General features: G+C 43.0%; 2 protein-coding genes across 6 annotated transcripts; one reads left to right on the top strand and one right to left on the bottom strand.

Moving 5' to 3' along the window:
- Window positions 1-1,291: 1,291 nt before the first annotated feature.
- SMIM11 (small integral membrane protein 11) lies at window positions 1,292-16,398 on the top strand. 5 transcript variants are annotated; one of them, XM_048867528.2, is made up of 7 exons: window positions 1,311-1,358; window positions 2,465-2,527; window positions 2,983-3,081; window positions 4,097-4,194; window positions 6,530-6,641; window positions 12,047-12,227; window positions 16,211-16,398. In XM_048867528.2, the coding sequence occupies exons 5-6, from the start codon at window positions 6,621-6,623 to the stop codon at window positions 12,212-12,214; spliced, it is 189 nt and encodes a 62-aa protein (XP_048723485.1). In that variant the 5' UTR covers window positions 1,311-1,358; window positions 2,465-2,527; window positions 2,983-3,081; window positions 4,097-4,194; window positions 6,530-6,620; the 3' UTR covers window positions 12,215-12,227; window positions 16,211-16,398. The 5 variants fall into 5 exon arrangements, with proteins under 5 accessions (XP_048723476.1, XP_048723485.1, XP_048723502.1 ...); XM_048867545.2 differs by lacking the exon at window positions 2,983-3,081; XM_048867537.2 differs by lacking the exon at window positions 4,097-4,194.
- Window positions 16,399-23,245: 6,847 nt separating this feature from the next.
- C1H21orf140 (chromosome 1 C21orf140 homolog) lies at window positions 23,246-23,992 on the bottom strand. The gene has a single exon (XM_048835506.1). It carries the CDS (start codon window positions 23,990-23,992, stop codon window positions 23,246-23,248), a length of 747 nt encoding a protein of 248 aa, XP_048691463.1.
- Window positions 23,993-24,533: the final 541 nt, after the last annotated feature.

Below are 24,533 nucleotides of genomic sequence, written 5' to 3'. Positions count from 1 at the left end.
ACAATACTTGTGCTATTCAAGGAATGCTGTCAGGTCGAAAATCATGTATTGAAAATAATAATAATATATAAATATAAATAAGACATAATATGTCATGTAGGGCTACATGGCAAACCAATACCATTTGCTATTCAAACCGAAGGAGTGTTGCAGTTTTTTTTCATGTAATTCATTTAGGTTGGACATTGAAACTATAGAGATTATCTGCCTTGCATGGACTCTTCAAACATGGAGGGACAAATGCACTATCTGGGTGAGATCCTCAGCTACTGTAAGGTGACTTTAGCTTTATTGCTCCTCAGCTGTATTGACTTCACTGGAGTTGTGCCGATTTACACTTGCTAAGCATCTGGCCCGCATTTACTTAAACCAATAACATGTATAAAATTGTATCAGAGCAATTCTTTGAAAACATTCTTTAAAAAGAAGCAAACTGCCCACATTTCCTGGTTTCCTGTGTTCCTTGTCATGGTATCTTAGGACCTTGTTAGAAAAGAAAACAGGCAGTGCATAATTGGGTGACTCTCTCTGGCTCCCATTAGCCCAAGGCTAGGAGAGATGATCGAGCAGCTGGAACACTAGACTAGGATTCAGAAAACTTGGTTCTGTTCCCTGCTCACCCACAGTCTTCTTTTGTGAGCTTGGGCAAATTAATCTGTTCTATGCTTCAGTTCCCCACGTATAAAGTGGGAATAGCACTTCCCTACCTTGGAGCGGTGTTTGTAAGGATGATGTCTGTTAATGAGTAAGAGGTCCTCAGACATAAAAGTGGTGGGGACCATAGAAGTATCTAGATCACTATTTGGGGGTGGGGGAGAGGGGTGCCTTGTCTTGTGTTTCAGGGACAGATAAGGTGATGAGATGGGTATAGCACTTCAACCTGAACTACCAGGTACAGGTTAGTTCCAAAGCAGATCTTAGTTAAGATTGTCTGCAGCTAATGGTCAAACTGCCATAGTGTATAGGGTTTAAAGGTCAGCTAGCACAGATTCGTGTCAAAAGCATGTATCTACCTTACACAGACGGTGCCTAGGCACCTATGAATGTGGGATGTTGTGGGTACTTTAACTCTGGATTTCTTCTTTTCAACACATGTAGAACAAGCTGTCCACGTGTTCTACCAGGTGTCATTCTAAAAGGAAAAATTCCACATCATCACTGTTAATAATATACATGGTGTTAAGTGTGCCAAAACGCGCACTGTGCACGTTTGTTTTATGGAGGTATAGCAGAAAAAAGGGTTAACAGCTAGATATCACTGTGGTATGCTGGGAGCTGTAGTTTGCCAGCTGTAAGACTTCTGGTATTTGTAGTTTGTTTCCACTTCCCCTCTGTGTGTAATGGTTGCCTGCTGCAAGGTACTGTATCCGTTTGTTCTCTTTGGGGAGGTCTTATTTTTAAAATGAATCCGTGATCTAGGGGTATCTGTAAGAGCTAGACTTTCAGCACAAAATGCAAACTTTAAACAAAGTGAGTTTCAGATAAAGTTGCGTTTCTGGGCCTGATTCCCTGTTGGTTTGCATCTTGTGTTGGCATTGCTTTCAGTTCAGAATAGAAACACCTTACATGCATGTGCAAGGCAGTTCAAAATTAGGCTCTCTGTCTTTTTCTGGGCTATGTCCATTTCCCCAATCCATCTCAGCAACTTTATTGGACGCTTGTTGGACATTTTGAGCCCCACATTTTGTAAGGAACCCCACCCCCGCTCATTAAGGTGGTTTGATATGATTTTCAAATTCAGTAAAAACATATTTGACTGCATGTGAGCATCCCCTGGAGTACTGGAACCCAAGCACTGATGCAGAGCTTTTGGGTATGAGAACCTGAAAATAAAATTGGCACTGGGCTGGTCGATTTCACTTATGTTTAGTTTCTCTGTCTCAGCTGAGTGAAGTAAATGAATAGCAGAAAGAGAGTGAAAATTACTGTGTTGAAAAAATTATTTCCGTTTCCTGAGCTGTGTGTGCAGTTCAGGTACAGTGTAGGTGACAGCTGGGAGAGGACTTACATTGGGAAGTGACTTGTTTGGGGGTGAAGAGTTGGGGGCAGGGGGGAGCAGAGGTAGCAGGGCCCAAGCAACAATGACAGGGGAAAGCAGCACAATCAAGCAGTGGATGGGTAGGGGACAAGCACTGGGGCGTGGTGGGTAGCTGGCAGCAGGAAAGCCAGGCAGGGTGCCGAGGGGTGCCAGCAAGTGGGAAGGAATGGATATTGGGGGGTGATAAGAGGGAGGCATGCAGGTAGAAGAAGCAGCAGCAGCAGCAGGTGGTTGGCTGGTAGTGAGTGCAGTGGTGGTGGTGGCATCTCAGAAACCCCTCTGATCTAAAAGCAGTCTGGCATGTGACTAAAGTGCTGTGCTTGGACCTGGGGGTTAACAATCTGAGGTGCTGCAGGCATTTGTAATATGATTTTAAATCTGACACTGTCCCTTTAAATTTCCCTTTGCTCCATGTTTAATTTCCAGAGTATGGAGTATGTGAGGCTCTGTTGGAGGGGCTGTTAATACATCTGCTCTCTACAACTCCAGGTATGAAGAACTCAGTGGTATTGTATATTTTTGTTATTCCTTTAACGCACTGCTCTCAGCTACACTGGTTTGAACCCAGAGTAACTTCGCTGGCCTCAATTGAGCAACTTTTGACTTATGCCAGCATAGCCTATAATAGAATCTGGGCCACTATGTTTGAGCTATAAAAGTATCTGGATCCGCCTGGCCCTGAATGATTTCATCCTGTATCACATGTGCTGTTGGGTTTTGAAGAATTGTGGGAGTGGCAGTCCAGGATCAGATTCTCTTCTGCCGTGTCACACACCAGCTTTTGGTCTGGCTTTGTAGAGCCACGCTGGGGTATCTTGGTCCCATTCTCAGAGAGCCCAGCCTGACACACAGTGTAGCATCAGCAAGTGAAGCCCTGTGATTGTTTCTCTGCGTAATGGCATGCTGTAACATGTATCGATGGTCTCTTTAAATATATGAACGAGGGGAAGCCAGTGAGATCAGCAAGATGGGGAGAGATGGTCGGCAGAAGAAAACGTGGTTCCTGTCCAAATGGAAGGAGGATACACATTCTTTTAGCGCAGGTTAGAGTCTGCCATCACCTTCTAGTAGGTGCAATCAAATAAATTCTATTTTGCCCTTGTATGCTGCCTTTCATCTCATAGCGCTTTATACACGTTAATTAAGGCTCACAACACCCCTGCCAGGTAGAACAGTATTATGAGCCCCGTTTCACTGCTTGGTAAACAAAGGTATCAGTAGGCCACAGGAGTTTTCCAGCCAACATCGCATAAGAGGCCTCATTCCCCACTACCTTGCACTGTGTCTAGTCACTTACAGGTATGCACAGCTGATGCAAGACTGAGTGAGTGGAGGATTATGGTTTGGGAGCAGAGGTAGAGAGGAAGGATGATCCAGTGGTTAAAACAGCAGCCTAGGCCTTGAGAGTCCTGGGTTCACTTCCCTGCTCTCTACTTTGAGTCATTGTGCCTCAGTTTCCCCATCCATAAAATCAGGATAATGGCACTGCTCTGCCTTACAGAGGTGTTGTGAGGATAAACATGTTAAAGATTGTGAGGTGCTACTATGGTGGTGGTCATTTTACTCACATTTGCGCGGGCTAGATGACTATACGATGTGCAAGTCAGTGGTGAATTGAGCCCTGGAAGTCTGTGCCTATGCTCAGAGTAGAGCTCAGGTCACCTGTCACTCAGTCGCTCACGTGACTTAACCGCAAGATCTCCTTGGAAGTTGTGACGGCGAGTGAAGGTGACCTCCTTTGCACTGAGCTGGGTCTCCTTTCCATTACCCTTGTATTTATTAAGAGAATATATATTTTCAGGGGAACAAATAACAGCCGAGTGTAGATGTTTTTAAACTCCTATCTTTGCCTTATCTGCCTTTGAAAAAGCAAACATGAAACTTCGGATTGTTTATTTGCCTGCCTCCCTTTAAGATAGCATAACCTTGAGAGTACAATGTGTGAGCTTTTTTGTTTTTAAACCAGTGATGTCAATGCTAATAAATGTTTCTATTAAACTATGAAGAATCAATCCTGCCTTTCATACATACACATCCAGGCTTTTTTCTTCTGCCAAGATTTACCAGGCCTGGGTCAAGATGAGGAAGCAGGAGAACCAAGAGGTCTAAAGCAGGATTAAGTGGGGCTACTGGATGTTGGGGACATCAAAGCGTGGGTATGCAACACTGATATATAAAGGTGGCTTCCAAGCCAGTTCACAACAGTGAATAAAGCTGATACTGTAAGTAGGAGAGATGGTAGGAGCTCTCACCGAGAGTTCTGATTCTTAATTAAAATCCCACAGTACACAAAAAAGGGCCTGATTTCATTCCCACTTACCCTATTTGTGACTTCAGTGGAGTTACTCCTGATTTACACCAGTGTGTGGAGAATCAGGCCTACATCTCTATAGACTTTATGCATTACAAAAGTATTATGTGGCATAATTTGATAATTCACCAATCTCCTCCCCCTCCAACCGCCATCCCCCCCGAAACACCAAAAGAAAAACTAATTCCCTCAATAGCCAGCGATAACCAAATCTTTGCTTCCTGATTGACTCATTAGAGGTGACTACAGGTTTTGAACCTCTAAACACATCCCCTCTTCAGAGTATTTTTTCAGGAACATTCTAAAATTGAGCTGTTATACTTAAAGCAATTCATGGTCATGATGGAGATCTGTCTGATTTAAAAGGATTCTGGCCAACACTTTCAGAGCTGGATACCTCCCTGTAGGCGCCTCAATCCTATAGGTACCTAAAAATTGAGTCACCCAGGTTTGAATCCAAACCATGTATTGAGAATTCTGCTCCCACAACTGATTTCAGTGTCAAGACCTACTATCCCAAGGGATAAAGATCCCAAGAGCTGATAAATCTCATGGTCATTACAATTTTGAAGTAAATATCTGCTTAATATTCCTTTTTGCAGGAAGTAAACCACTAGTGGCTTGTTAGATCACACCTGCTATAATGCTTTGGCAAAAGTAGAAGTTATGAAGAGAATGCCACAAATGTCAGTTCCCATAAGGCTTATAGATAGTCACAGACAGGCTAGTCCATTCAGTGCCCAAGGAATGAGTACTTCTCTATGATTGAAGACGCTATGAGAAGAAAGGTTTCAGAGTAGCAGCCGTGTTAATCTGTATCCGCAAAAGAAAAGGAGTACTTGTGGCACCTGAGAGACTAACAAATTTATTTGAGCATAAGCTTTCGTGAGCTACAGCCCACTTCATCGGATGTATGCATGCTGTAGCTCACGAAAGCTTATGCTCAAATAAATTTGTTAGTCTCTAAGGTGCCACAAGTACTCCTTTTCTTTATGAGAGGAAAGTAGCTCATCAGCTTCTTCCTTCCTTTTCACGCATGGATTCATTGATCCATTTGCACCATTCCGAATGCTTCCCAGTAGGTAGGTTATGCTTTTGTGCCACTTTGTACGAGTTACGCTCCTCAGATATTGGGCCTAATTAAAACTGCATTTCCTGATCAAAAGTGAATGAAAGAAGGGCTCAGACATAGCAAACAAACGCATTTTCCCCAAGAGCCTGAGCTGTACTGCAGGCAGACTGGGGTCTGTCTTATGGGCACACAGCTCCCTGCCCATGGTGAGATAGTTAAGTGCTGCAAGAGCCTTAAGACCACTCACTTGACTCTTCTATCTTACTCAGAGGAGGATCAGAAAAGCAGAGCTATACGAACAATAGCAATAAGCCCACCATAACTGTAAGTGGCTAAGATGTAGTCCCCATTCTGCAGATCACACAGTGAGTCTGTTGTTATGTAAACATGGGGCACACATAGGGAAACAGCTCAGGGACAGGTAGAACATGTGCAGAATCTCATCCCTATGCAGCTGCCTTATGGCCACTTGAGGCTCCTCAAGCATTCCTCAGCTGGAGATCTCAGGGCCAGAAGCTACAGCAAGCGCCCTAGGGGATCACTGACAGTGAGTTTGACTTTCAGCTGTTTTATTGTGTTTGTCGTAGGAGGACTTATGTACAGTGTTTTTTTCAAAATCCAGAAGCATATTTTCACTTTCCCCAGATGATGCTAAAAACAAGAGGAATCGTAGCACTGGGGATTCAAGCTCTGAGCAGGGCCTGTGGGATTAAAACCACAGCCTTGGTTTTGGTGGGCTTGTTTCCCTAAAACATCTCATGGGGATACTCCATTTGCACACATGTCATGCTTCTCAAATGAGCCAGCATTGCATTTATAGTTGAACAGCTGCAGGGATTTGCTGTGTCTGGAAGGGCTGGGCCTCCACCATACAAACACATGACACCTGTTCCAGGCCTGTCAACCTTCAGCTCTGTGTAAGGCTCCCAATGGCCGTTGTACGTGTCACTCAACCAGCTACAAAATAATCCGCTCCCTGCGAAGTGGTTACTGAACGTTCTGAGTGTATCGTAGCAGTAGGCTCGGTGTGGTTGTCAGAGATGCGCAGCAAGGACGTGTCAAATGCGGAGAGATTGGCTCATTTCTTCCTTTATTTTTATTTCCTCAGATGACTCCGCCTCCACCAGTTTCTTATAAATCTGACAAACGTTGCTGGGCTTAGACTGTGGTGCGATCCGTGACATCGTCAGAGATCCAAGATGGTGGAATTTAATTGGCGGGTGAGGAGACTTTTGTTGTTAAAGCCTGGGGTGGGGATGTTAAAGAGGAGCGTGTTAAGCTAGAGCTGGGGATGTTGTGTTGGAGTGTGTGTCTTTGTTTGGCGTAAGCACCATGTTCAGGTTTAAGGGGATTAACTGCAGCTCTCTCCCCATGGAATCTGGAGACTTAATAATATATATCCTACCATATATATTCAGTGCCTTGCAAGTTGACTTTGCTGTGTGCCTATGAGTGAGGACTTTGCTGTGGGCCTCAGAGTACTATAGGCAGACGCTGTCTTGCTTCTCCATACACACACTCCACATGGCATTTGGCTCTGCTTATCTTCCTTTCTGTCTAGTCCCCTTTCAAGGTAGCGCAGTTGCTGTGTTGTCTATACCATTCATCCCCATGTTACTGTTTGGTATCCCTGGTACAGATGTACCACTTAGTCAGCAGCACACCAGACACAATGACTTTCTTGAGTTGGGGAAGGTTTTAATTAAATGCACGAGCAGCTTCTTGGTATTTTGGTCCTGTCTGGATGGGAAGTAAGAGATCTCCTGAGGTTATAGCTAACTGGCATTTGGGGCATATGAGAATACTGGCTTTGCTAGTACACCTAGAGATATGCATAAGGGCATCCTAACCCCCCTTAGCAGGTGTACAGTGCTCTGCTCTTTCAGGAATAATGAGCTGCCAGAGAGTTGTCATTTACTTTATTCTATTCTTATCTTCATTTGAGTAACATGGGGCGGGGGAAAGCAGCTCCAATAAATCTTATAGTTTTATTTGGCTTGGAGACTCCTCATCGACATAACTCACCAGCAAACACACAACAGAACCACTAACCCAGGAACCTATTCTTGCAACAAAGCCCGTTGCCAACTGTGTCCACATATCTATTCAGGGGACACCATCATAGGGCCTAATCACATCAGCCACACTATCAGAGGCTCGTTCACCTGCACATCTACCAATGTGATATATGCCATCATGTGCCAGGAATGCCCCTCTGCCATGTATATTGGCCAAACCGGACAGTCTCTACATAAAAGAATAAATGGTCACAAATCAGATGTCAAGAATTATAACATTCAAAAACCAGTCGGAGAACACTTCAATCTCTTTGGTCACTCAATTAAAAGACCTAAAAGTGGCAATTCTTCAACAAAAAAACTTCAAAAACAGACTCCAACGAGAGACTGCTGAATTGGAATTAATTATGCAAACTGGATACAATTAACTTAGGCTTGAATAAAGACTGGGAGTGGATGGGTCATTACACAAAGTAAAACTATCTCCCCATGTTTATCCTCCCGCCCCCGACTGTTCCTCAGATGTTCTTGTCAACTGCTGGAAATGGCCCACCTTGATTATCACGACAAAACGTTCCCCCCCACACCCCCCCCACTCTCCTGCTGGTAATAGCTCACCTTACCTGATCACTCATACTCAAATAAATTTGTTAGTCTCTAAGATGCCACAAGTACTCCTTTTCTTTTTGCGAATACAGACTAACACGGCTGCTACTCTGAAACTCTCGTTACAGGGTGTATGGTAAAACCCATTGTTTCATGTTCTGTGTGTATATAAATCTCCCCACTGTATTTTCCACTGAATGCATCCGATGAAGTGAGCTGTAGCTCACAAAAGCTTATGCTCAAATAAATTGGTTAGTCTCCAAGATGCCACAAGTCCTCCTTTTCTTTTATTTGTAAAGCTGTAACTTATCCTCTTTTAAATTCCTCCTTAAAACCTACCCCTGCTGTGATGCCTACCAGTCACTCCTGATTAGCATTGGCTAGGTAATAGGTCAGCTGGGACTTAAATTTTTCCACTCAGTTCTGTTTGCTTGCCCCATATTCCCATCCACCCCACCATGTTTGTCCATTTTGTCTATCTTATGAGTCCTTTCCAATACCTAGGCTATAAATTCAACAGGGCAGGTAGTATTTTCTCATCTCTGGTGTTACTCCATTCATTCCTGGTGCAACAGGTTACACCATGAATGACTTTGGCTTATGAACTGATATAGGGATAGCTCCCCACACGCACATAGATACTCCCTGCCACCTTGTGTACTAACAGTTTTCATGTGTAAATGATATTAATCGAAGCAGCAGTGCTACCAAGAAGCCTTGTAGCTGTGCTTCCTGAGATTACATAGATATGGTTGAAAGACAGCACAACCCCTACAAATTGTGATGAAGTTCTTTGCAAAATTAGGACCCTGGGCTGCAGCTGTAGATGGATCTAGTATAATTTCGTATAAAGTCTGTGCAATGTGGACAAATCAGCACTCTTAAACTTGAGCATTTCCTGATATCTATATTTTAAATTGACAACTGTAATGGAGTGATAACATAGGGGGTTTTATTTGCATTATGTATTCTAATATTGGCGAAACTGAGTTACAGCATACTAGTAGTTGTAGTAAGTGAAAGGTTTGACTATCAAGTTACTTTGCACTGCTTTCAGGTGGGGAATTAGGCCAGCTGGCTCTTTGAAACAGCATGAGGTGAAATTCTAGCATCTACAGTGCATTTCTGATACTGAAAGCTCCATTACGCGTTGCCCGATCCTCTGCCAGTGTGTTTTAAAGTTCTTTATTATGCAGTTTTTGCACTTAGATTTTCCACACACATCTCTTATAGTATCAAATCTTTATAATGTGGAAAAGTTTGTGTAGCATCACGAACCCCAAGCATTCAAAATCATTAGTCAGGCCACAAAACCGCCCCCATGAGATTTAGTATATAAATAAATGTGGGGTCTTATTTGCTTTCCGGCTTTTGAGCTTTTAGGGGGTCACTTTTTCAAGCTGTCTTCTGCAGCCGTGACAGCTAGAACGTTCTAAATGACAGCTGAGACCTGATTCCAGGAGCTGGCGCTTTAAGTAAAACACCAGCTAGTGCGAGCCTCATGATAAAATTGTGGGAATTGGTAACGCTAAGTCATATGGATGAATATTAACAAAAATTAGGCCTCAGAAGTGCAAATATGTGCTTAAAGCTGAGCATATGCGTAACCTTTGCAGGATCTTGGCCTTGGTTTGTTTTCCTCTGAAGAATTTAATATTGGTCAATATCAGAGACATTAGCAAATATCTTCTATCCTGAATTGAGCAGAGATCCTCCCACCCACCTATGCCCTGCTTACATTAGAAAAACTACCCATTTACTGAGAACGTGGGTAATTTTAATAATTTTATTACAATAATGTTAAAATAAAAGAAATGGTACAGAGTTTAAGCGAAGAAGTTTCTGGTTATCAGCGAATAAGGTATAGATTACTAAAGGGTGCGGAACATAGTTTCCCTTTGTCTGCACTTGCAATTAAGTTCAGCACGCATAGCTAACAACCGTTCTCGGCTTTTTCAGTGTAGGCAGGACCCCAGCGAACCCTTCACACCACACTGTAATGGATATTTATCACCTGATTAACTTGTGAGGGTGACTAGAGCTTGGTTAAGAATAAATAACAAATAGTTTACTGACAGGTTTCAGAGTAGCAGCCGTGTTAGTCTGTATTTGCAAAAAGAAAAGGAGTACTTGTGGCACCTTAGAGACGAACAAATTTATTAGAGTATAAGCTTTCGTGAGCTACAGCTCACTTCATCAGTTTATTCTGGAAGTTTTTCTGTGTGCAAATTGTCTGCAAACAGATCTGTTTTCTCAGATTCAGCCATTACTCAGAATGATTGGCCAGATAGCTTTTGTGACTGATGTGTGGCCTGAAGCTTATTCACAAGCAGCACATTGTGAAATATTCATTATGAAATGTCTGAGCTCTTTTAGCTGGACACAGAGGTCACTGCAACCTGGGGAAGCAACTCAACACAAAAATTGGGGATGAGCCAATTGGATTTTTTTTTCCATGCAGAACTCTGTATTTTACTCACAGAAAAGCAGTTAACCAAAAAAAAAATCTGTATGGAACACAGGGATTCCACAGATCAGCATTTATTACCCATCCCTGGGCGACAAAAACAGCCTTATCCCAGGGAACCTACAACTTCCTGTTTCTGGATCAGCTGCTTTTATGGCCTCTCCCTGGAGCTCTGTGTGGGCCAGAGATGGAATGAATTCGGGTTATCTGGTCTCTGCACCCAGTCACATGGTGTATTTCTGTGCCCTGAATGGATGACATGGTTTTTTTCAATATGCAGCACTCCCTTTTTGGACTTTGACGTCTGCACAGATATTCACAAAAACCAGTGTCATTCCTCCCTCCCTCCTTCCCCTCCCCTCCCCCTTGAGAGAAAGGAATACACATCTCCTTGTGTCTGTCTCAACAGATCACCTTTATAGATCGATGCTACACAGAGCCTGGCAGCCACTGCTACATGCCTTCAAGATCATGGCTTTGAGGGAACAAGAGCCAATTACAGCCCTCGCAAACCCCCAGTATTAGTGGGGTCTGGTCACCATCCAAGACTGTGTCTTTATTTCAGAGGAAGATGGTGTCTGTGATTTATCAGTCATTGGCTTACAGCTCCTAAGCTACAATTCTTGACTCAGCTCCGGCTCTTTTGGTCTCATACATGAATACCTTGTGCAATTCCTTGATTTGTTTCTATCCTGCAACTGCAACAAACCAGTACATAAAGATCTTGGTCTAGAGCCAGTATTACCATTGCCTGATGAGCTCATCTTTGATATTATTCTGTAGCTACCTGATATCAGGTCCAGGTAAGGTGGTCATCAGCATGGCTAGCAGGCTGCCATGTAAGAGGCTGTAAGAGGAGCACATTTGGGCTGTTGTGTAACTCAAGCAATGCGGTGCCAGGAGGAGTTTTGATATTTAACGGTTCTAGAGTTATCATCCATCGTAATCCCCCTTTTCCGGCTGATGATTCTTCAGAAACCTGGGGTGAATTCCTAACTCCATTGAAGTCAATGGCAAAACTGAGTACATAAACTTCTAGGAAGGCCAAAAATCTTCAGCAGTGCCCAGGAAAGCAACTTTGATAATGCCTAATGTCTGAGACTAGTGTAGGAATCAGGTGAATCCTCACAGTTACCACTCAGAGTTTGCTTTCTGCAAATCTCTTGCAACATTCACTTAAAATTTGCCCTTTAAGCAAACCATCTTGCCAGTAAACTAATTCACAGAAGAGCAAACCTAGAAGGAGGGTGTGAATACGGGCAAAGCGAATTCATTTATGAATTGAGGGAAATATTTTTCAGTCTGAACCTGAACTCTGATCCAGATGGCCGGAGATTTCCCATGGGAAGAATGCCTGCACTGCATTGCCATACATGGGAAGAATGCCTGCACTGCATTGCCATAGCATGAACAAAGTCCTGAATAATACAACTTCCATAGGGAAGGTCTATAGTATGCCATAGATGTGCTTTAAATGTCACAGTTGCTCAAGTGTTGTAGAAACTCTGCTGAAATATATTGTTTTCTATTTCAGGCTTTGGAGAATTTTCCACTGCTGATGTACATTTTGGCAGCTAAAACATTAATTCTTTGCTTGGCATTTGCTGGAGCAAAAATATACCAGAGTAAAAAACTTGAACAAAAAATGAAAAAAGAACATGAGGCAAAGCTGAAAAAGGAAGCAGAGAAGAAGGAAGATTGAAGAATCTTACAAGGTATAGAATTACTGGCTCAACTGGTGTGTGATAACAGCAGGAGGGCAGTATACTGTTATAGCTCATTATGATGTTTTGGTTCTGATCTAGCTGGATTCAAGTGTTATCTTGCTCATCACCACTTATCCTGTAGTCAAACAAAAATACTTCAGCACATGCATGTACGCTAAGTGGTTCAATCCTCTACCACTGACACAATGATCACCAGAAAAGTCACATTGTTGTGCATGACCTTTAAGAGATCTTTGTACGAGATTCTCTTTCTGCTCTGTATCTACCTAAGCTTTTAGACCATGCTCAGCACCTATGGGATCTGAGCACCAGAAGACAAGTTTAAATTGGGCTCAACACAGGGGTAACTGGATGAGCTAATGGTCCCGTCTGACCTTTTAAAAAAAATCTAAGACTTTAAAGAAAACTCAAATCTCTCACATAGTTTAAGTATGTTACAGGACGAAAGTGCTTTAGCTGGAAGAGCAAAACCATGTCGCAAGGAGTTCTCCAAGGTGGATATATCATGCAAGTTTCACTATACAACAGGCTATGCACTTTACTGGTATAAATGGGCCCCATTTTGGGAGCTGTGAGCAGTGCTCGGTGCTTAAAGGTCTTGCATACCCTTGCCTCTGACTGGCTTGAGAGAGAGCTGAGCACGCTCAGCAACTGATAGTGCCCATAGCATGGAGAAGTATAGTCGTGCCAGTATAATGTACACCATCTGGGATGTGGTACCAAGAAGAGTGTCTTCTGCTCTAATCACTAGACTGCAGGGGGGATCAAGAGACAGGGGTGCTATTCTCTGCTTTGCCACTTGTTCGCTATGTGACTTTGGACAAGTCACTGTCTTGCTCTGTGCCTTAGTTTCTGTATCAGTAAAATGGGGATAATATGACTTCCATAGTGCTTTACTTCTTTACATTTACAAAGTGTTGTTATTAGCAGAACTCCTGTTGCATTTTTTAAATTAAGGTTCACCCCATGTAAGAAATCAATTTCAATTTTTAAAAGTGTTAGCAATTTGGGCCCAAGTCCTGTCACCATTATTCTTCTTCCAAAACTCCTTCTTGGGTGAATGGGAGTTATGCATAAAAGTTGGTGGCAGAATATGACCCTAAGAATAAGTTGTGAGAATGCAGTGGTTGTCTATATGCCAAGTTGCTTCACCACTTTAGGTGAAGCTTCAGCTGTGATTTTAAACTGACTTAGTTAACTGGTGCACAAGGTTCCATAGACACTCCTATTTCAGTTTAAACCAGACTTATTGCAGTTTGGCCCAAGCTGATTAGGAACAGGTTTAAGGCAAATGGAAATACATTCTATTCTTAAACCGAAATAAGAATTTCCGCACAGGAGTTTGCAATGATTTAACTAAACCTGTTCAACTAAACTGGTGCAAGCTGTAGACAAGGCCTAAGGAAAACAGCAAAGGGCAGATAGAAAAGTTTCCATGAGACACATTCATTCAGTATGATTCTGCATGTGAATCTAAACACCAAAATGGCAGCTGTCACTGTAGCAGACAGGGAGACTCCCTGTGTTCCAAATATCCAGGCAACAGCATGGCAGCATCACGCCATGCACCACAGGGAGGATCATTGTTAGCTGAGACAGGAAGATACAGAGGAAAATGTTTTGAATTTCTTCCGTGTATCGTCCTTTGATTTGGCGTCTGGGAAGCACTAATTTATGAACTAGAAAGATAGGGAAGAACTATTCTCTTTCTCTATCATGTTTCAGTGACTGTTTTATTAAAATTCTACTAGGCTAGGGATAAGGTTTCAAAAATAAATATCCAGGGCTGGTGTATATGGGGGAGGAGAAGTGTTCAGGAGTCCTCTCCCACCATTCAAGCCACTGGGACACAGCACTAGGGAGGTGTGGGAAAGTCTGGCTGTCACTGTGGCCTGAATTTGCAAGGAACATGGTTTCCTGCCTAAGGGCTATACCCTGACCCTCCATTAGCTAGTGTTCAGACTATGGTCAGTAGCACTCCGCTACTTTTACAACAGCAGCAAAACCTACCCTGCCTGTGTGCCGTCGCTGGCCCGCCCAGTAGAATTCGGGCCAGAAGCATTCTTGGCACAAAAGTTATACCTGCCAGTGTTGGAGATTTTCCCCCCAAAATGCATAATTTGGTCCTGATACGTTTTCTCATTTATATTGCCTGTCATCTTAGACTGTGAACACTGGAGCAGGGAGCAGGTCCTCCACTTGGCACTGTACAGCAGTGAGAATGTTTTGCATGTTTAACAAGTAATAAAAATTCTGCTGGAGAGAGAGGCTAAACCAAAGTAGTTGCATCCCTGCTCCTGCCTGGCGTCCGGTTTCATGTGGAGCCCTTCCCTGATGTTACCCTCTGAGAGAGCCATGCTGCCATGAAGCATGGGGAGGTCCAGGGAGTACTGAGAAGATGGGCCACCACAAGAATACCTTGGCTATCCAAAGATGGCCCCAAATCCTCAGGATCTCCTCACAGCTATTGGGACACTCATGAACTGGAGGATCAATTTCTTCTATGTTTACATGGGGAATGGTGGCAGCGGAAGGAACCCTCCAACCCAAAGGATGTTCTAACACAAGAACATCAGAATGGCCATACTAGGTCAGACCAATGGTCCCTCTAGCCCAGTATCCTGTCTTCTGACAGTGGCTGGTGCCAGATGCTTCAGAGAACAGAAGAGGGTAGTAGTTACTGAGTGATCCATCCCGTTTTCTAGTGCCAGCTTCTGGCAGTCAGGGGCTTAGGGATACTCAGAGCATGGGGTTGCGTCCCTGACCATCTTGGCTAATGGCCATTGATGGACCTATCCTCCATGAACTGATCTTAATTCTTTTTTTGAACGTAGTTATCCTTTTAGCCTTCACAACCTCCCCTGGCAATGAGTTCCACAGGTTGACAGTGTGTTGTGTGAAAAGTACTTCCAAATGTTAGTGTTAAACTTGCTGTCTGTTAATTTCATTGGGTGATGCCTGGTGCTTGTGTTACGTGAAGGGGTAAATAACACTTCCCTATTCACTTTCTCCACACCGCTTTGTGCAATCCACATAGTGTTACGGCTGCAGAGCTTTGTGTTTGGCCATGGCTTTCCACATGGGAAAGCTGATTTAGAACAGTGGTTCTCAACCTATTTGGGCTCAGCACGCATTTGTAAATGTTTATGGCCTGTCACAACCCAGTAAATACTCTGAGGGTGGAGGGTCTGGGGCAGAGCAGTAACTAGGCATTTTAGTGCCCAGGGCAAGCAAGCATATTTACGCCCCCTACCAGAGGTGACGTGTTGGGAGGTCACGTGCCTCCCCAGATATTTGGTTCCCCCCCACCCCGCCCCAACCCAGACAGCCTGGTGGTCTGTTGAGGTTCATTGGGGGTGGATTTGGTGTGCCATCCCTGAGCCCTGCTGCGTGGGGTTGACCCCACCGAGCGCCACCTGGCATTACTGGCCTAAGCCAGCCCTGGGCAGCTGCCCCTCTTGCCCTGCCCTGGTTCTGATCCTGCCCTGAGGTGGTTTCAGGTGGATCCTGCCTGGCACTCATCCCATAGTGGCAGCTTCTGTGCTGTGGGGCTGACTGGGCTTGGCTCTTGCGTCTGGGCATTGCAAACTCCGGAGTTGTAGCACCACTCAGGTTTGGCCCCGCTCCCCTGACTGGACCAACTTTTGTGTGAGTGGAGTTGTGACCTGGCTCATGGATTGCAGTGCCACTCACTCAAATTTGGCCTACCCAGACTCCCCTCGTCACGACAGTTGGGCCAAACCTGTGTGGCGCTGGGACCCCAGAGGCTGCAGTGCCTGGAACAAGGAGGCGAGCCCAGCCAGCCCAGTGGGCCAGGAGCCACAGGAGCTGCCATGTGACCCTTTGAAACATTCTGGCGACCCAATTTTGGGGCCCAACCCACAGGTTGAGAAACCCTGATTTAGATCATATGTTGTAAGCATAGCACATTTGCTGTTCTCACTAATTTTATCATTGTTTTTTCTCTGCAGATTTCCTGACATTTCCTGCTCATGTGGATACCTTTCCCGGGAGGGTGAAGACTTCCCTTAGATGGAATGATGTGTCAAAGAAATAAACCGTCCCCGAGCAGCATTCATTTAAACTGCATATTGACTTTTTATACATGTAATAAGAATACCCATCCTCTATTTATTCAATAAAGGTTCCACAGTAGGAACGGGCTGGCTCTCTGCTTACCAGAAATGCTGCACCTAAGGCAGGTGCTGTAAAAGAGGCTGTTCTTAAAATCAGCTGTGGAGTGCAGAAAGACAATCACTTCTAACTAGGAAATCCATCACAGGTGCCTCAAGCTGGTGGAGATAGCAGGAGGCAGATAATAGAAAGCCCCAGACTCTCCTTGCTCCTTTCTCAAGGCAACCAGCACCAGCTGCAGAGGAGAGCCTAGGGCATGCCTAGTCCCGCCCCTGGACCCAGAATAACCAATCCAGGGTGTAGGCTGTTAGGGACAATATCCGTGTGTCTTCCTAGATCTACCCTACATGCAGCGCCTAGTGCACACAGTGCTGTACTGTAGTAATAATAATAATAATAGCACAAATCAAACCAGAACTATTAAAACTTGGCAGTTTCTGCTCTTCTGAGGAGTTGGAGGTCTCTCTTGCATTATTTTGCTACGCAGAGAACACTTAGAGATGCCAATAGTTACAGCTGCCTCAGTATTTCCATTATAAAGAGTCATTTGTCAGTGGCTTATAACTTCTCAAAGTTTCACCTTTGTGTCTGATATTTGAGGGAAAAATCAGGCCTGTGGCTCTGAGGTCACGTTTCGGGCCTCTGTGTAGTGTAAGAGGTGACCAAACAGTGGCTCACTGCCACCCTCTTTCTGCGACTGCAGAATTGTGGTACCTGGTGAAATCAAACAAGCAATTCTAGCTTTTGGAGACTGTGTAGAAATTGTGGGCATTGATTTGTTAACTGCTCATGTAACAGGTGCAGCTCTGGGGCAAGATACCTGGTGGGTTTCAGTAGCACAAAATTACATCGTCTACTATTAACTGTGATGACTTTTTATAAAAACTTAGCAGTCTAGCTAGCTACTTTAGTAATAGTCTCTGACAATCCATGTTTTGTAAAACTTATACATCTACTAGGGACAGAAACTGAGAAGGTGTGGAAAGGTGAAAGCATCTGTGGTGGTACAGAACTCCTGCGTCTTGCACCGTGAGTCTCCAATAGTTTTCAGCTGACAAGCCTGTCCATGGAATATTTAGGTACTGCCTGGGGCCATCATGTGGCAACCACAGTGAATTGCAACAGCTTCCATGTCTGCCTCTGGATCATGTGCATGTATGAACATAGAGTGCAGTCTCCTTTAATGACTCCACAGCATTCAGTTCCATTCTGCTACACTGTCGGGGGGAAAAGCACACACACAAATGATATTTAATCGAACTGTAAGGCCCAACGCTTCAGAGAAAGCACATGGAAGTCCACTGGCTTCGAGAAGATGTCATGCTTTGTCAGCTAATGACTGAATGTATCAGAGCTGATATGCCAACATATCTGGGCCATATCTTCATGATCTTCCCTGATTTTTAGAGTCCTGTAGCTAAAATGACCCCCACTCTAGGAAGTGGCATACATGGGTGCAGTCCAAGAGCAGATTTTTAAACACGCTTAGGATAGCAATCATTTGACTGTGTTGGAGTGTGGGTCTCTACCCTGAACCATGATTATGTAACAAAATGGCACCTCCTCCCTCAAAACAGTTGCCCCCCCTGCAGAGTCAGCAAAATATGGGCCTACTTTAGAAAAAAAAAAAGGGGGGGGGAGAAAACTTGCTTAGTGCACAAAGCAACTGAGGCTGGCATTAGAATTTGTGGGGCCCCAACCTATCAATGGTCACCTGTGCAAATTGGTGAGGATTTTTACAGGTGACCACAGACCCAAATCCTTGGATCTTAGAACAATGAAAAAGCATTCAGTTTTCTTACAAGAAGACTTTTAATAGAAGTAAAAAAGAATCACCTCTGTAAAATCAGGATGGTAAATACCTTACAGGGTAATTAGATTCAAAACATAGAGAATCCCTCTAGGCAAAACCTTAAATTACAAAAATGACACACAGACAGGAATATTCATTCTATTCAGCACAGCTATTTTCTCAGCCATTTAAAGAAATTATAATCTAACATATACCTAGCTAGATTACTTACTAAGTTCTAAGATAGGTTTCAGAGTAACAGCCGTGTTAGTCTGTATTCGCAAAAAGAAAAGGAGTACTTGTGGCACCTTAGAGACTAACCAATTTATTTGAGCATAAGCTTTCGTGAGCTACAGCTCACTTCATCGGACGATGAAGTGAGCTGTAGCTCACGAAAGCTTATGCTCAAATAAATTGGTTAGTCTCTAAGGTGCCACAAGTACTCCTTTTCTTTTTAAGTTCTAAGACTCCATTCCTGTTCTGTCCCCGGCAAAAGCATCACACAGACAGACACAGACCCTTTGTTTTTCTCCCTCCTCCCAGCTTTTGAAAGTATCTTGTCTCCTCATTGGTCATTTTGGTCAGGTGCCAGCGAGGTTACCTTTGGCTTCTTAACCCTTTACAGGTGAGAGGATTTTTCCTCTGGCCAGGAGGGATTTTAAAGAGGTTTACCCTTTCCTTTATATTTATGACAACCTCCTACAAAAAATCTAGTGCTGTCCTATTGCTGGAGAAAACTGGAAATGTATTTCTATTTCTTATGTTTGCATGTAGTTTACATCACTCTCACTTGTTCTTAACATAAAAGAGCTTAAACCCAGGCAGACTATCCAGGAGCTAGATTCTAATGCCCAAAAGTAAGTGTGAAAAACAAAATGGGCTTAAAATTAATAGGTAAAAATGTGAGCCACTCCCCTTTCTCCCAATTCTGCCCTAATGCCCTACTAAACTTCCATGCATGAAGTACTTGGGCATATTGTTAAACAAAGGGCTAGGAAATTTGGTATTGATCTAGTCATTGCATGCCTGTTCCATGAACTGGAGCAAATAAAGTTTTCATTGAGAGGCTGCTCCTTGAAAAAGTGTTTCCACTTCAGAACCAATTAGCCAGTGAGATAGTATGTAATTTCAAGCTATTTGCATTCCTGCTTGCCTTGGGCACCTGCTATGGCTCTTTCATCAATATTAGAATTCGCATCCGCCTCTCATCTGACCTCTAACCTTTATTCAGAGTTACTTGAATTACTTTATCCTACTTGTGCAGTTTAATCGAGCAAATAGAGATGGGGACAGGAATTAAGATATATGCTTTGATAATAGGTAATGATCAAATGTATTGGACTATACAGTACTACAAGGGCTGGTACTAGTGAGACTATACGGAAATCACAGCAACTTAAAACCATACAAAGAATGTATTCATCCATGCTAGTTTAAATGCCCTCTGCTGGGAATTGGGTGCATGTTATTTGTTAATATCCTATTATTAAAAACGGTTAGTCATAGAAAATGCTTGTCATTCTAAATTACCAGCCCAGTCAGAACTATATTATTATGTATTATTTTTATTACTGTACTGCCTAGGGAGCTCTAGTCATGGACCAGGACCCCATTGTGCTAGGTGCTGTCCCAAAGAGCTATATTAGCTATGTGGTTTTTCATCATCTTAAAGGATTGCAACATCCTGTAGAGAATAGGTTGCAATTTCCCTCAGTTGTGCAAAAGAACTTAAGGTGGATGTGACAGGTTGGGTCACAGAGATCCCCTTGGGACTGTCACCTGATGTGCTGAAACTACCTCTTAGCCCGTTTTCTCTGATGGCCTCGGACTCCAGAACCCTGTCTTGTTGAGCCAGACACACTAGCCTGCTGCAACACAGACCCAGGGTCTGACCCACACCCCCAAAGCTGCAGACTTAACTGAAAACAGCTCAGCAAGCACTCCTGTCTCCAGCACCCAGACACTCCCAATGGGATCCTAACCCCAAATAAATCTGTTTTACTCTGTATAAAGCTTATACAGGGTAAACTCATAAATTGTCTGCTCTCTATAACACTGATAGAGAGATATGCACAGCTGTTTGCTCCCCCAGGTATTAATCTCTTACTCTGGGTTCATTAATAAACAAAAGTGATTTTATTAAGTATAAAAAGTAGGATTTAAGTGGTTTCAAGTAATAAAGGCAGAACAAAGTAAGTCACCAAGCAAAATAAAGCAAAAACACGCAAGTCTAAGCCTAATACATTAAGAAACTGAATACAGGTAAATCTTACCCTCAGAGATGTTCCAATAAGCTTCTTTCACAGACTAGACTCCTTCCCAATCCTTTCCCCGGTACAGTTCTTGTTAGTTCCAGCTCAGGTGGTAAGTAGGGGTTTTCTCATGTCTGCAGCCCCCTTTGTTCTGTTCCACCCCCTTTTATAGCTTTGGCACAAGGTGTGAATCTTTTGTCTCTCTGGATCCCCACCCCTCCTTCTAAATGGAAAAGCACCAGGTTTAAGATGGATTCCAGTTCAGGTGACATGATCACATGTCTCTGTAAGACCTTATTCTTCATTACCCACACGTCCACAGGAAGGCTTGCAGGTAAATAAACCATCTACAACCAATTGTCCTAGTCAATGGGAGCCATCAAGATTCTAAACCACGATTAATGGCCCACACTTTGCATCATTACAGTAGGACCCCTACTGTATATTTGAATGTACAGTATTTGAATTCTACTGTATGTAGAATATTTCATATTCCTAGTTTCAGATACAAGAATGATACATTCATACAAATAGGATGAACACACTCAGTAGATTATAAGCTTTGTAATGATACCTTACAAGAGACCTTTTGCATGAAGCATATTCCAGTTATATTATGTTCACACTCATTAGCATATTTCTATAAAACATATGGGGTGCAGTGTCACAATGGATAAGCTCCTGCCTGTGTTAAACTTTTAAAAGTTACTGTGTTACTATGACACAAATCGCTTGAGTAGGAAGGTCTTATTTCTGAGACTGATGACAATAATGAAGAATCTCATGCGATAGGGGAAGTTTCTCTCTTGCTTATAAAGGGCCTTTACTCACACTGAGTAGTGCCTGACTCTGCAGCTAGTCCCATTGACTTCAGGGGGGACGGCTCAATGTGAGTAAAAGGTGTCTTAATCTGTCCATAAAGAAAAACACAACTATGCAAAGGGGAGGCACATAAGCTCAGTAGGGAGTTGCTGTGTTGGTGAAGCAATCCAGCACTTTGTTTTGTTCTTGTGTTTGGTTCAGATTCTGATCTTATTTCTGCCATAGTAAATCCAGAGTAATACAATGGATTTATTCTGGATTTACCCTGGGCTAACCCAGATCAGATAGTTTTATTCTTGTGTATAGTGTAGTATTATTGTTTAAAGGTCAAGAAAGACATCCAAAAATGTGCTGTATATCATCCAGTTTGTTAATGAAATAATGAATACTGTGCTGGCTATGCAATTATTGTCCTTCATCACTCAAAAGACACACTGGGTCAGATTCTCTTCTCAGGGTGTTTTCACCCCAACTTAACTCCACTGACTTGAGACGAACTACTTCTCATTCACACCAGTGCAAAATCAGAATCAGGCCCATGGTATTGGAACAATAAAAGCTTTTCCTCTCCTACCTTTTCTACTCCTTCAGTAACATATACTCATACTTGGGCCATTCCCATTTACAGCATTTAGCCTGTCACTGTCACTTCCCCTTCCACCCTCCCACCTCTAAAAAGAGCAGCAGTTTATAGTAATTGAACACAAAGCTGAGAAAAGACACACTTTGAAGCATATATTCACAGGTTACTAGAAAATATACTGTAGGGAAATGATACTGCTCTGACTCCACCCTCATCCCCCAGGGAATGGACTAGATTTCCTAATTAACTAATTTACTTTTCCACCTCTAATTTCTATAATATATTATGTAGTTTCCACACATGGAAAAAGTACTTTGGATTTTCAGTGCATCAATCAAGCCATTAGAATAAAAATGGCAAGCATCATGAGATCCAAATGTTTTCTTTAAGTTGTGAAGTTTTGTCATTTTCTGTGTAAGAGGCACATGGGAGAAGTATACAAAATAATGAATAGTGTAAAGAGGGCAAATCATGCACACTTATTTATAACAACAAGGGAACATTCAGTGAAATGGAAAAGGCAACACCAGTTAATTTTGATATGAAGAAATACTCCTTTAAACAAGTCGTACTTAACCCATGCAACTCATTGCCACAAGATATTGAGTCTGAGAGCTTAGTAGGATTCAAAAAAGGATTAATCATTTAAATGGATAAGAAAAGCACATAGTTACATTAGGTTGAGTGCAATATTTTATCTGAAGGGATATAAACCAATTACTGATTGACAGGGTTAGAAACAAACTTTCCTCCTTGGCAGGTTATTGCATAATTTACCTCTATGGGGTTTCTTGTATCTTCCTCTGAAACATCTGGTGCTGCCCAATATCAGATAACGAGTCTGAAGTGGTATGCCAATACCTATGTTTTATGTTAAAGACAATAGTAACTTGAATTCCTCTGGCTTGTTTTCCCTGTTAAGCATAAAAGACAATGGCATCTATGATTTCCACCTCAGATGTACTTTACTCCTTAGTAGATCTCCCAAGTGGGTCAGAGATGGGCCTGAGCTGCAAAATTCATATACTGATCAGGATCCAACTCAAACTCTGGGGTTTGATTTGGTGAAGGAAAGAAGAAAGCCATAAAATTCAGACCCAGATCAGCATCTGAACTTGTCCCAAAAATCAAGCTGTTTGGATTCTGGGTTTTGGTTTGGGCCCATCTCTGTGATTAAGGGAATTAAGTCTATCCATCCCAACACTTATACACCATTTACCACCCTAGTCCTGGACCACATGAAGAGATTAAAATTCAGATTAACATGATGTTTGTTATTAAGATCATTGTTGATGTTTCTGTTTTAGGGTGGCCTCTAAGGAGGGAAGTGGCTCAGCAGAGCTGGTACACTGGCTAATTGGTCGTTTATTTTATTTATTTATTTTTAAATCAAAGAGCATTTGATGTTTGCAGGAGGAAACCTTCAAGCAAATGTATCAAGGTAGTAATTCTCCCATCTCCGCACTTTGTTAGTCGCCACCTTCCATTTGCTTGGAGTCATCTTTTCTAGTCCTTTCTCAACCAAGTCACTGAAAAGTATACACCTGTAGGAGTAAGTTCTCTCAATGGACCTCAGACAAAATTCCTTTCTGTTGTTGATAATAAACCACTTCAAAGAAGACCACGCTACATCCATAGGGTGGAGATAGTTGTAGGGCAGAGGCACAGAGAGAAGCTCATGGCCATTGGCTTTAGCAATCTGAGGGCAGCACTCAATGCTGGACATGTAAATGACTGATGGGACCTGCGGGTGAGTTATCTTCTCCTGAGTGGTGGGTTCTTTTGTCTGCCTTTTCTCTCTCACTACGATGATGCATTTCCCATAGAACTTGTTCAGAGAATCGCAGAATTCCTGAAAGATGTCTTCATGCTGCTTCATGGGCAATTCATTTCTTAGCAATATTCTGTATCTCCAAGGCACCCAGCCTTGACTGCTTGCAGCATGAACGAGTGTCCATGTTGGCCAATTCAGGCTGTCTTCCTGCAGTATCTTTTCCCCTGTTATGAGAGATTCTGAAATATCAGTTTCTCCTAAGAAGATGGTGTTGAGACCATTAAACTGCAGAGTCCTCAGTGCTTTTAAATACTTCAGGCACTGCTTCCTCGCAGCAGTGTCAAAGGAACTCCTGTGGATGATGTGCTTTAAAAGAGGATTTACAAAGTGATACATGTTGCTTTCCCCGGGTTGCTCTGAAGTTCACAGAAGGTTCTGATGATACAGGGTAGGAAAGTGATGATCTCATAATGGCTTTCATTACACTGGTGTTATTCAGTAGCCTCATAACAGACAGTGCACGGCGTTAGTGTTTTCAGACGGCTGATCAAAATTCAGAGCGATCTCAGGAAATAATAGCTCTGTCGTGCTAATTAAACTACAGTTGTGCAGCAAGCTGTAAAGGACTTTGTCATCAGGATGTTTTTCAATCTGAAAATCATCCCCCTCGCCTCGCCTACCTCCCCGTGTTTATTAACATAACCTATCCCAGCTTAGTGTGGTATCTGCCTCCTGTCGTGGTAACTAGGCTACACAGAGGATGATGAGCCTGTTACAAACCTTGGCTAGGGTAGGTCTTTAGCTCAAGCCATACGGGCGGGTCTGGATTACAATCTAGAGGTCCAAGGTTTGATCTTCACTGTCAATGGTCAACCAGGGGGGTGGCGTTACAACAAGACAGTGATGGCTGAATTTGGAAAAGAGAAGGTTTTGGAAG

This window comes from Caretta caretta, chromosome 1 (assembly GCF_965140235.1).
Source record: "Caretta caretta isolate rCarCar2 chromosome 1, rCarCar1.hap1, whole genome shotgun sequence".
Lineage (NCBI taxonomy): Eukaryota > Metazoa > Chordata > Testudines > Cheloniidae > Caretta > Caretta caretta.
The sequence above is the reverse complement of the archived record's forward strand: the minus strand, read 5'-3'. Positions and strand labels throughout refer to the sequence as shown.

Excerpts from the sequence above, each read along its gene's own strand:
- C1H21orf140 (XM_048835506.1), bottom strand. The coding sequence starts at position 23,992 with ATGTATCACTTTGTAAATCCTCTTTTAAAGCACATCATCCACAGGAGT.
- SMIM11 (XM_048867519.2), top strand. The coding sequence starts at position 6,621 with ATGGTGGAATTTAATTGGCGG. Across the intron at positions 6,642-12,046 it reads TGGTGGAATTTAATTGGCGG|GCTTTGGAGAATTTTCCACT; the intron begins GTGAGGAGACTT and ends TTTCTATTTCAG.